The sequence below is a fragment of the Sebastes umbrosus genome, chromosome 17, assembly GCF_015220745.1.
Source record: "Sebastes umbrosus isolate fSebUmb1 chromosome 17, fSebUmb1.pri, whole genome shotgun sequence".
NCBI classification, from domain to species: domain Eukaryota; kingdom Metazoa; phylum Chordata; class Actinopteri; order Perciformes; family Sebastidae; genus Sebastes; species Sebastes umbrosus.
In genome coordinates this window covers 25,234,924-25,248,154 of record NC_051285.1, presented here as the reverse complement: position 1 = coordinate 25,248,154, position 13,231 = coordinate 25,234,924, and the positions used below count along the sequence as shown (strand labels likewise).

At 43.1% G+C, this 13,231-nt stretch overlaps 1 protein-coding gene across 2 annotated transcripts in view; it reads left to right on the top strand.

The window, feature by feature from the left end:
- spns2 (spinster homolog 2 (Drosophila)) overlaps positions 1-13,231 on the top strand; it is an 81,252-nt gene that overhangs the window by 54,435 nt on the left and 13,586 nt on the right. For both annotated transcript variants that reach the window (XM_037748484.1, XM_037748485.1), the window contains exons 5-11: positions 1,427-1,578; positions 4,465-4,531; positions 8,162-8,304; positions 9,419-9,571; positions 9,787-9,976; positions 11,981-12,046; positions 12,494-12,592. In XM_037748484.1, coding sequence (XP_037604412.1) covers positions 1,427-1,578; positions 4,465-4,531; positions 8,162-8,304; positions 9,419-9,571; positions 9,787-9,976; positions 11,981-12,046; positions 12,494-12,592 — 870 coding nt within the window. The remainder of the gene's footprint in view (positions 1-1,426; positions 1,579-4,464; positions 4,532-8,161; positions 8,305-9,418; positions 9,572-9,786; positions 9,977-11,980; positions 12,047-12,493; positions 12,593-13,231) is intronic.

The window sequence follows — 13,231 nt, the reverse complement described above, 5'->3', positions numbered from 1 at the left end:
GGCGCTTCCCGGGCGTTTGCTGTGTTTTGTTGTTGTCACTGCTACCAGCATTTCTGATCCAAGTGGTGATGATAGTCTGGTGACCACACAAACAAAAAGCACTACCATTATGATCCCACTAAACGTCACTACGGGCCATTTAAAAGAAGAAAATAGACCGACTGTAAAGCATTCCAAACAATGTGACAAAGATGTACGGCAGAGAGAGCTCAGCTGTGATCAATCATGAACAGCTCACATATAACACAGGCAGAAAAAGAACCGTTTAAGGCAACTTGAAAATAATATGGGTGAATACCACAGCAAAGATCTTTTTTTTATACATCCCTTAAGTGTCATCTTAAAGTGAGGTATGTGTGTGGTGAAGTCTCCAGAGATGGCTGTGTGTATGACCCCGTGACATGATGTCACATCCAACAGCATGAAGCCCGCAGTGTCGGCTGAGAGCTCGGGTCAGCAGGGATCACCGCCTTAGCTCTGCCTCTGCTACCTACACTACAGCACCGTCATTAATCTCTTTTCACTGTAACCTTATCACGCTCTCACACACACACACCACACTCTTCAAATATTTAGGGCCCACAATGCAAACACATAATGTAATGAAATGTGATGTAAGAAAAGAAACAGTAATTTCACTGCAACATTAACAAATTGCACAAATTCTACATGCAGCTAATACTACTCATGGGACTGATGGACACTACGCAAATTAGTGGCCAATATTTGCAGTTTGCATCATTCTAGTGTGTGTGTATTGGGGGGGGGGGAGCTACAGATTTCTTTGTAGCTTCACAAGCAGACACGGGAGTCCGTATCCAGCGAGTAGTGGTTGCCATGGAAACAGTTAACAATCCAGCTGCCTACACAGGTGCCCCCGCCAGCGTGCATGCTCCTATTAAAGCCTTTTAAAGTATTCATCTTTTCATTTCTTCAGTTTATTACGTCTGATGGAAGATAATATGCCTTGGTAATTTAATATGGCTACGTCGGATTAAACACATAAAAATGATGCAGACGTGATAGTATTTCACAATTTCATTAAAGTAAAACAATCTATTTGGTTGATCAAGGCCCAACCTTTCGCACCAAGTGCAACAAAATCTCAACATTTAAATCAATGTGATGGGATTGAGCTTGTGAGAGACCACGCTTGTCATTAATGAAGAAATCTGCCTTAGAACACATGAAACAGTACCGAATCAGTAAACTTTAGGGGCTGTAAGCCTGATTGTAACGACGATATAGACATTTACAGACCTGCTAAGTAAGTATCTTAGGTCTAAATGTAGAGTTAGACTGTTTCTGCTCCGAGGATTTGGTGAAAAAGATACATGACAAAGATAAATGTTTGTTGGGTTGATATTGTGCTCTGACACGGAGACAACAAAACTCATATTTCTTTTTCCTTTTTCTCCCTCTGCAGTATTACTGGCTGTTTGTGCTCTCCAGAGGACTGGTGGGTATTGGAGAATCCAGCTACTCCTCCATCTCTCCCACCATCATAGGAGACCTGTTCACGAACAACAGCCGCACCATGATGCTCTCTGTCTTCTACCTGGCCATCCCCCTGGGAAGGTAAGAGCCAGACAGATCCTGTATTCTTGAAGCAGACACCGGGCAACAACAAGATGTCTGTTCTATTTGGGGATATTTATGAAACTATAGCTTGGTTATTTCATCCAATTCAGCCGGTTCTTCACATGTTAACTCCAATGGTGCAAATGAAGAATTAGCATAGATAATTGAAATTATCCTCACATAGAGAAGGTCAGGCTCGCTCATCTGGCTCTTTTTTTTTCAAGAGGCAGCCACACAAAGAGCCCAGACCCTCTGCAGAAAGAAAAGCAGAACTTACAATTGACTGTGTGTGAGTCTTTTTCGGGGATGTGGCGTGGGGGTGTGAGAGTAGGCGGTATTATTAAGCTCAAATCTCCAGCCTTTTCAGTTCATTCAATCAGAAAAAGGGCCACGGGGAGAAAACAAACAAAGCCAAGTAATAAAAGATGAATGTACCGGTGGATGCTGCGCGGGAGCCACTTGAGGTTTATCGTCATGTACAGCGCTTAACAGCATGACTGTGCCTGAGCTGCCGCATGCTGCGCTGTTTTCCAGATTCTGCATGCACAATCACACACTAGGAAATGCTTAAGTAGTAAAGGGGAAATGTGCTGCAGTCTCTGTACACTGTATGCTTTTTCCCTTTCCTTTAGTAATTTTTGTGCATGTAAAAGGTGTGCAAAGTTACAAAGCCCAAATATTATTTATTATTATGTCATGTTTTATTGTTCATTAAATGATGATTTAAGGACTACAGTCCTTGATTCCTGATTAATTCTTCTAAAGGGAACCTTTTTGTGGCAGTTTTTATGGGCATGTCTTACAAATATTTCACCACTGCAACAGTATTTCTGGTGTCTTATAAGTCCAACTAACTAAAGATATACATTAAAGGGGACCTATTATGCTTTTGTGCTTTTTCCCATTTCCTTTAATGTGTTATATAGTTTTGTGTGCATGTAAAAGGGCTGCAGAGTTACAAAGTCTAAAGTCCACACAAAAGGGAGTTACTCTCCCCCACAGAAACACTGCTCCTGAACTGCTTGAGACGCCTCGCTTGAATTCCGCCTTCTCTTCTGTAACGTGGTGATGTCACCAAGTAACACATTTGCGTAATACCTGTCTAGCGGCTAGTTTGACACACTCTCAAACAAAGCTAGTTAGAGTGGCGCTGGAGCAGCGTCCGAAGAGTTTGGTTGTTTGGTTGAGTTGACCAATCAGTGCAGAGGGTTTCATACAGAGAAAAATTAAGCTTAAAAATACAAGTACGCACCTGAGAATACACATTTTCAATGGCAGATTGGAGACAGTTGGACAAATGAGGAAAGGAAAGTCTAAACTGGTCTCTAGGTGGTTGTGTTATGAGCTGCCAGAATGTTTGGGTCACAGTAAACTGCCCAGCAACACAGACAATAGAAGGTGAAAGAGTGGGCCTCGGTAAAGTGCAGTCAAACATCCTATCCAGTCTCCCGCTTGTTTGTCTCTACTGAGGTTGTTATGACCGTTTCCAGGAAATGACCTCAGGAATTAGACGGGGTTCACAGGAAATAGACTCCCCTACGCTCCCTTTCCCCCCCCGTAATTTAAACTGAGACAGGTTTGTTTCCGTGCGACGCCACCGGTGTTTGATGTGAACATGTTTTTCATACTCGAGTTTTATTGTTGGTGTTGAACTTTCCAAACACTCTCTGGGTGGACTCTGATAAGATTAGCTGTTAGTCACTCACTGGAAATATCATATGCTGTCTGAGCCCGTTTATACTGCGCTGTTATTTTTGGAGAACTAATCATGGAAGCACAAGCATAGACCGTTTCCCCCTTTGCTCTGTATGTGTGTGTGAGTATGTGTGTATAACACCAGTTAAACATGTTTTGGCCCTTCAGCAGCCAGCGCTGATAAGAACCCACTGGCTACATTTGATCATCAATCTATTGCTATTCTAATGGAAAACACCATCTCTTGGCCAGAGGCTCCAAACATGCAGACAAACAGGTTCTCTGAGAACTCAAGACGGGACTAATTCTAGTGAAGAGGCTTATCAAAGAAATAGAAATAACTCAGATGCGTGACAAATGAAAGGGAAAGAACAACAAATGTCTTAGTAAGGTATTGGGCCACTTAGAACACCTTCAGCATAAGTACAAATAAAAGTAGCAAATCACATTTGAGAAGCTGGAACCAGCAAACACTTGTCATTATTTTGCTTGAAAAATGACAGATGATTAATTGCTTATCAGACTAGTTCAGGTCATAGTGATCACTATCAAATATCAAAGACAAATCCTCAATAATCTTTATTTACTACTGCATTACTGTGTTGAAGATAACGCTCACATACTTAGCCATCAGTCTTCCGTGGCTCATTCCTTGAGTTCACTATTTGAATCGTCTTTGTCCTTTAAATGCTGATGCTATCTAGCAGCAGAGGCTTATCACAGCACAAGCTTTGTCCCTTTTATCTGATCTGATCTGATCTAGCAACATTTCCCTCTAAGCATTTCGCTGTTATTTCCTTTTATGACAAACAAAACACTCTTTAACTCAAGTAAATTCAATTACACTGTGACAACACACAGCCTCCGTCCTTCACAGACAGCCATGTTAGTGCTGGGTCGTGGGCGGTAACTTTGCACCTGCATTTTGTGACTATGCGCACAAATCACACTTCCACAAATAGACCAGCTAGCCAAGTTGCTACCGGTGCTTTGATCAGTTACACTGTCATAAGCTCTCCATGTCAAGTACCCAAACACTCAACGCGGCAGACAAACAGGATGTGTGTAGCGTAGGCGTACCCAGGACACTGACTCATATACTTGATATATAACGTACACCGATGGACCTCAGTGGAGCTGGTTCAGATTAATGTATATGATGGTTTGTGTCTTTCTGTCTCTCTGCAGTGGGTTGGGATACATCCTGGGCTCCAGCGCTAAGGTGGCTGCAGGAGACTGGCACTGGGCACTGAGGGTAAGGGCATCATCATCCTCCAACACTGCACATAAACATGCACACAAAGACAGATGAGCCCCTCCTGCAGGGCTTGGTGGTGAGGCCTGTCAGTGTCTTGGATCTGGGGTCAGAGGGGTCGGTGGTGGCAGAAGCACCGAGGGCGGGGCGCACACGGCTGAACAGGCGGTCCAGGCCCTGACATTGTAGGGAAGTGACAGAGCAGAGAGCGCTGAAGGCAAAACAACTCTCACATATGTCCACATCAGCATCAGCTCAGAACCCTTTTTCAAAAATGTTTCTAAAACTTTTAACATCAAACGCACTCAACATCTTCTAATATGTTTTCAAGTTAAAAGGCCGCGTGTCGAAGTGGTTCAGTTCTGATCCGATGGCTGCGGCGAGGAAAGTGGATTTCTATTAAAGATCAAGGCTGATGCTAGCTTTTTCTTTCGCAGACGCTGTAAACACATTTATCTTTCATTACACTTTACCCACTGGGGGTCGTCTCCGGTGAAGCAGGATCAATGTCGGCCCCGGCGAAATAACAAGGTGTCAGAGCTACCTCAACCTGTTTTTAGTGTCTTTTTCGGTGCAGGAACTCAATGAAACATAGCATAAGGTTTCATTTGTTAGCTGCAGGGAGAGGTTGCTGTGGGTAAATTTTGATGCAGTACTAAATGCATGTTCCAGGTACTTTGAGGGGTGATAGCTATGCTGTGGACCTTAAAGGGCGATTTGTCAAGTATTTAATACTCTTATCAACATGGGAATGGGTAAATATGCTGCTTTATGCGAATGTATGTATATATTTATTATTGGAAATCAATTAGAAACCCAGAATCCCTCACAGGTACTGCATTTAGTATAAAAATATGCTAAACATGGCAAACTGCAGCCCAACAGGCAACAACAGCTGTCAGTGTGTCAGTGTGCTGACTTGACTATGACTTGCCCCAAACTGCATGTGATTGTAATAAAGTAGGCATGTCTGTAAAGGGGAGACTCTTGGGTACCCATAGAACCCATTTTCATTCACATATCTTAAAGTCAGAAGTCAAGGCACCCCTTTGAAAATGGTAATGCTAGTTTTTCCTCGCCAAAATTTTGCCTAAGCTTAGAGTGCTATTTAGCCTCCTTCGGTTTTCTAGTTTCATGTGGTGCCAGCATCTTCACTCTAGCTTTAAAACTGAGCTCGCTGCAACCTAAAAATTGCGTTGCGTTAATGCGTTAAAGAAACAAATTAGTGTTAACATGTTATTATCGCGTTAACTTTGACAGCCCTAGTCATTACATCACAGCAGCCACAGAACAATAACCACCAGCTTGCTGTTGCATCTGCAACAGCCATAACGTCTTCTTTTAAACAAAGGAGAATAATGCAAGAAGCATGGAAGGGAAAAGATGCCCTGACAGGCATTTGAGGAGAAGATGTTGTTCAGTAATAAATTAAAATGTGCACCAGATCAGGCCGTAAGCCTCTGTGCAGGGCAGTTTGACCGAACACAAAGACACATTTGTTTCCAAGTACTGGCTCACAAAATACCTCACAGGTACTCCAAGAACATTATGCTGGATCGCTTTTAATTAAAGGCTGATTTCAGCTCTCAAGAGAAATTTATCTGTAGAAATGTGCTGAGATGTCCCACCATGATAGGGTTTTGCTACTATAAAAAAAACCCTGACTTTACAGTTTTTTGCAGTAGCACACTTACAGCGTACTTAGGAGCAGATACGGGTGTTAAATCAGGGTCATAAATCACTGTTGTCATAGCACTTTTTTTACTGGGACTCCAATGAGTGCTTGAGACAAAACGTTTAGAAGTCAACAGCTCTATAAGGCATACCAGCAGTAAGGGAGAGGACCAATGAAAAGCCTCCCCAGGTGCCGCCGACTTCAGGGTCAGCTTTTAAAATCCCTGAAACAAATTATAACCTGACTCTTCTTATGAACCGGCTGACATTTTAAAGGAAGACATTAACCATCCTCTCAGCATGTCGTGGTGGAAGAGATTCCTGGATGTGACAGCTCACTGGGTTCGAGGAAACAGGACGTGCATTTCTTCTTGTCTTCGTGGAGCATTAAAAAATAAAAAAAACACACAAAGAGCAGGGGCAGTTTGTTCCACAGCAGACACAATGACATTCCAATAAAACAATCTCAAAGCCAATTAATCACCGGTGTGGCACGCAGAGGAAAACAAATAACCGAGACATGAAACGGGTTCTGTGGAACAGTATCCTGTGTAAAAGGAAAAAAACACGGCAGCGCTTCCGTTTGTTTTTGCCCGGCGTGTTCCAGCTACCTTCCTTGTTTATCGAAAATGTGGACGATAAGGAACGGAGGGGACGCATGGAAATAAAGAGCAGGAGAGGGCAGTAGCTAATTCGTTTGATTGCCAACCGTGCATACAGGAAGTGTCTAATGGGCCCAGAGGGAGTCAAAGTCAGAGGTCACAGACTCCTGCGGTCTTGTTGAATAATGATGAGGGGACTTGAGTGCAAAACTTGCGTAAAACAGAGCAAATATTTATTGTCTGTGAGCTGAGCTCTGTATCCATTATTCTGCCTCTGGCCGAAAGCATATTGAATTCTGATGTAGATGTCGATCCAATTAAAGCTGCTCCACACAAGCAGAAGAAAATTGCAATATAGGAAATGAAATGATCAGTGTTGGTGTAATCCTCACACCTTTGAGACCACAACCACTGCGTTGAGACACATTATCAGCTTCGTTATGAGCCACTTCAGACTCAAAATTACTCCCTCAATGAAAAACTCACTCACACACATATACACACATCCCTGTACTTCTATCTTAGTGGGGACACTCATTGACATAATGCATTGCCAAGCCCCTAATCTTAACCTCAACCATCACAACTAAATGCCTGACCCCAAACCTAACCTAAACCTAATTCTAACCTGAACCTTCAAACCAAGTCTGAACCCCTTTGTAGAAGTGAGGTCTGGGCCAAAAGGTCCTCACTTTCCACTTGGTCCCCACAAATATATATATACAAGTACACACAAACACACACGCCTTTCACAGCAGCACCACGGTAGGCCTGTTTATGCATATAAATGGCTTTTATAAGCTACAAAATATAATATGATGAATTTCCCCTGACAGACGAAATTGGTTTTGCTTTTGTGAGCAATTTGTATTACTCCCCCACACACCCCATCCTGCCTTTTGTCTCGCACGCGTGCACAAACATGCTACCGCCTCATAACCCACAAAAGATGACACTGAACATGATAGCAGATGTGCACTTGGGGGGGCTTCACCTTGGTGCAGCGCTCACAAAGCAGCTCTCAAAGCCCAAAAGCTCTTTTAGAGTCTTGTATGCTTATTCACATTAACACACACACACACACACACACACACAAACAAACACACACACACACACACACACAGTGCCAACAGAGTAAGCAGAGGGAATGTTCTTGGCTCCAGAGGGCTTGTATAGGCAAACACAGTGACCGTCCATTCACATTGTAAACACACTGTTCTTTGTCCTGCATCTCATGTCTGCACCCCCCTCCTCCAAACAACTTGCACTTTGAATATCACGTCCGTGTGATGTGTTAACATGATCCGAGGCCTCATACTGTAGGTCTTTCTTGCCCCCCCCCCCGCCCCAATAGGTGTCTCCAGCTTTGGGGATCACCGCGGGAACCCTGATCCTGGTCTTCGTGCCCGAGCCAAAGAGAGGCAGCGCCGACCAGATGGGACGCATCAAGACCATCAAGACCTCCTGGCTGTGTGACATGAAGGCGCTCGCCAAGAAGTAAGGAGCTCCCATTAGATTCAGAGAATAAACCAGATTTATCTGATCAGTGATTAGTATAACCCCTCAAAATCATCCAGAGCCATGCACGACAACATCACCTTGAGCTGTAGCAAATTGTAATGTGCATTTTTCAGTTTTCTTTTGTTTTATAGACCAAACTATTAATCGAGAAACTAACTGGCAAACTGATAGATAACCATCCTAGAGCCTGAGACACAAACATACACACACTTATTCACTGCCATTTAGCCTATAGTAGCCATCAGAGGCATGGGAATGTCTACACAAGACACAGTGAACTAGTATCATTCACTCACCACCTCTCTGCAACGCTGCTGAACTGTGAAGGGAGCTTTGCATCCATGACACTGGAGGCCCTTGTTATTAAACGACCTGCGGGCTGCATTTCTTTAAGAAATGTTATAAATTCTATACTGTGATGTAGCGTTGCAGGTTTATGGGAACTATTTTAGGAGAGCAACCACATGTTCATCCCCCCGCACAGTGTGACTTTCAGCTGTTACACAGTCTTCCACATTCACAACCAATGGAAAGTGTTATTAAATAGTGTTATTTTCGTCTCCTTCATAAAAATGTCGACCTCATATCATTTCTGTTTACTTACCACCAGAGCTAAAGTTAAAATTATAGACAACAAGACAGACAAAACATCTATAATACACCTTAATACTAACAGAAAAAGTTGAGAAATAAAGGAAATTGATAAATAGGATAGTAAATGAAAAACGAATAAAAAGAAAAAAGTAAATAAATAAAATACTAATACTAATAATTTAAAAATATATAAATTAAATACAATTAAATAAATTAAAATAAAAAAAGCTACTCATAGATTACTGTAGTGGGTGTATCAAAACATGTTAAGAAGGGGTGCCAGTCCTTGTAATGTTTCAGAGCTGTTTTCATGCTAATATTGTCCAACCTCCCAAACTCCTTTTGTATTCCTTGATTATATGTTTGCAGTTGTTATCAAATTTTTACAAAGAGAGCGACAGAGCAAGTGAGATTGTATGACAGAAAACGGTAGCTTGTTTGCCTTTCATAAGCTGAGATAATCACCTGTTTGATTTTGTGTTTCTTCGTGGCTCAGTCGGAGCTACGTGTTCTCCTCCCTGGCGTCCTCATCGGTGTCTTTTGCCACGGGGGCGTTTGGCATATGGATCCCTCAGTACCTGGCCAGAGCCCAGGTGGTGCAGAAGACGGCAGAGGCCTGCACAAAAGACATCTGCAGTAGCACAGACAGGTGAGAGGTTAATGACTAAAGTAGAGTGCAGCTTTTGAAGTCACTGGTGTGATGGGAAACCTTGTAAAAGAGAAAGATACCAGCATCCTTTGTGTTCAAAGCTGGATGAACTGTACTGAACATCTATTTATATTGGAAGCGTTTGCACCATTTCTGTAAGGACTAAAAACTTGCACGACATATATGTGAAATCCCGTCTCTGCTCTCCCATCTAGCCTAATCTTCGGGGCGATCACCTGCGTCACAGGCCTGTTAGGCGTGGTCATCGGGGCGGCCACCACGCGCCTGTGCCGCCAGAGGACGGAGCGAGCCGACCCGCTCGTGTGCGCCGTCAGCATGCTGGGCTCGGCCATCTTCATCTGCCTCATCTTCGTGGTGGCCAAGAAGAGCATCGCAGGAGCCTATGTAAGAGTCACTTCCTGTAGCTCTTTTGTATATATTGTGTCCGTGGCAGACGATTTCCAAGAATCAGCAGGTCCTCAGTGAACAATGTCCCTCTCACAAAGAGTGATTAAGTTAATTATGGGTTGACCGTAGGGGCTGAGAATTAAAAGGGAAAGTCTGGTAACCAATCTAACAAGAGAAGACATAGTAAAAGGTTATCGGGTGGGGTTAATGTTTGAATCAGGAATAAAGCAGTCACCTTGCCTGATGCCAGTTCCTTTCCGGCCCAGAGGCAGCGAGTGGGTGTTGCTCCTCATAATGAATAGCCTTAATTGCAGGTTAGATGGAGATGGCCTCGGGAGCCGCTGCAGGTAGCCGAGGCTCATACCTCGTCAGGCCAAATGCTCAGAGTCTCAGGCGAATGCCCAGAGAGCTTGTGTGTCTAATTGGCTTGTGAAGCAGGAAAAGGGTGCAACTTAACAACATCACTGCCCTGAAACAATGCAGCGCTCCGGGCTGTTGGACTCACCAAGCACACATTTCTCACTCTTATCTGAGACAAAGGAATAGGAACTGACTCTCAACAACTTGGCCGGTAATAAAGCTGAAAAGATGGAAAATATTTCCCATGCGTGTCAGGGAACATAACAAACAAGCCTTCCATATCCTAAATGTGTGACCTTGGTCGACCTTGGCACGTTTAACCTCTGATTTGTGAGGTGTGTTAATCTGTTTTTATGTTCAGGATGATAAGCAACAGGATTGGACAATGACTGCTTTAATAAAACTGCAATAACAATCAATCAACAAAGAATTAAAGAATAACCTTATGAATTAAATGCTCCATATACTGTTTTCAACAGATGCTAAACAAAGTAGTTACTGAGTGAAAAATAATTGTGGTGATTTTGATTTAATGAATTAAAATGTATATGAACTTCAGTGAGGTCAAACACATGATTAACTATAGACAATAATGTGATTAATCCCTATTAATTATATTAATCGATTGACAGCTCTGATTTTGTTGTATGAAAACATACAACAGTAATAGTAGTTCAACCATAACGGGGCGTAACTTCAAACATGTGTCTTCACCTCTTCTCAGACTACTCTACTGTACAATATTAAATCATCGTACAGTACAGCAGCAGTTGTAAGTGATCAGCTCCGGTTTCATGGCGAAAGCGTTGACAGATGTGTCGCGTTATGAGGCGTGACGTGGCCGTAACGATTGACCTCTCGCAGCTGTTGTCTCGTCAACACATCTGAGGAAAGGCTGGGCTCCTCTCTTCTGAGGGGCAACATGTCGGTCACGGTGTCTGGTTCGCAGCTCTCAGAACAAGACTTGTCTACAGCTCCTCTGTCTGTCAGACTCCTTCTGTAGCTCTCTGTGCTGTACTGTAGGTCTGGCAGAAGGGTTATTCGCCAGCAGGAAACACACATCAACCGGCCGTGTTAAACCGTGCCAGGCGAAACCAGCCAATACAGACACACAAGATTCCACTGCAACCAAATCCCTCTGGGTCTGATTTTAAGAAAGTGGCCAAACAGCAACACCAGCTGCTTCATACAGTAGCCTGCATGTACATATAGTACGCTATACGTCAAGTCATGTTATTTAAAGTTGACGTTTTCTGTTCCACCCATCCAGTTGTAGGTCATAAATTCAAATCTGGCAGCTGGATCTAAACTTAAAGTGAAGTGTTAGAACGTTTCCACATTGAATATACAAGAATAAACAAACCTTATCATCCGGTGCTGTTTTTCAGCTCGTAGGCTAAATACTCTGAACCAAAATGAAGGCCTGCACCTCCTCGTATAATTGGGCCACAGCATAATAACATGTTTTTAAACCACGGCAACCAAAGCACTTTTATTCCCAAAGACACACAGTAGCAATATCCGCAACCTCCTCTTTTGGCTTCGTGTCTGGTTACCAGTGTTTTGTGCAAGTGGAAATTGGCTGATCCTAATTAACACCACTAAATGGGCAACTATTTTCTTTGTTTCTGCTATATTTAGGTTTGCATCTTTATAGGAGAGACGCTGCTTTTCCTGAACTGGGCCATAACGGCAGACATTTTAATGGTAAGTACTGGGAACCTATATTTATCCACTGGGTCACTGGAAATTCCTGTAACGAACGGCGGTCGTCCAATTAGACACAGTTTTCTGAAATGTGTGAGTGGACTACAGTCTGGGTGGGGCTGACAAATGGAGGGGGAGCCCGCTCTCTGATGGATGTTTTGGTATCTAAAAGTGACGGTCGGGAGAGCCAAATGAGATTAGACTTTCAGTAAAGTGGGTGTACCAACCAGTGCCTTAATTTATAATGAGGTCAGAGACTGTGGTCAGTATGTAGAGACAGAGATAGACATTTTTACTGTGACTGACAGGTCAGCCCGGGGTGTTCTGACCCAATGAGGTGGGCTCTGCGTACATAATTGAAGAGTTGTTTTAACATGGCTGAGTGAATCTTTCCACCTCTGTCTCTTCACCATCTAACTGTATTTTTCTCTCTCTCTGTATGTGCAGTTTGTCGTTATCCCCACAAGGAGAGCAACGGCGGTCGCCTTTCAGAGCTTCACCTCTCATCTCCTGGGTGACGCAGGAAGTCCGTACCTGATAGGCCTGGTAAGACTCTTCCAGAAGATGTGTGAGGCGGTGGGGGGGGATGTATTTCTAGTTTTTTTTCGATTGCTAACACACTAAAATGACACATAAAGCACAATTATTGAAACTCAGTGAGCAAAACCTCAGCTTAAGTTTCCAAAGTTTCTCGTGCCACCTGGCCGAACACCTAATTGCTTGATTGTCAACTCATTAATCACGATGTAGGCACTATAAAAAGACCACAAGTGAGTACCTCTTTACAAGTCCAATGGAAGTCAACATCGCAGCGAGAGGCCTGTTTTCAAAAACGTGTATGTTGTGTTCTGATTTTCACTGCAACATTTGGAAATGCATGGATGTACTGAATGATTTTTACAATGTGGAGAGAAATAAGTATTTTCAGCAGTGTGCAGTGCAACACACTGTTCTCTGACAACGTCCCTGAAAAAATCAAACCCAGACTATATCATTGGAAAATGTTTCAGATTGAGCACAGCAGTGTGTAACTGGCTCAAACAGAATCAGATCATAAGAACCATGTGTGCCGTACGGTGACAAACTTGCATTTTTTAAAATGATTGTATAGTTTTGAATGAAGTGTTTCATTTTGCAAAAGATCCGAGGTGATTGTGTGAAGTGTTTTGATAAAATGAGCCCTCA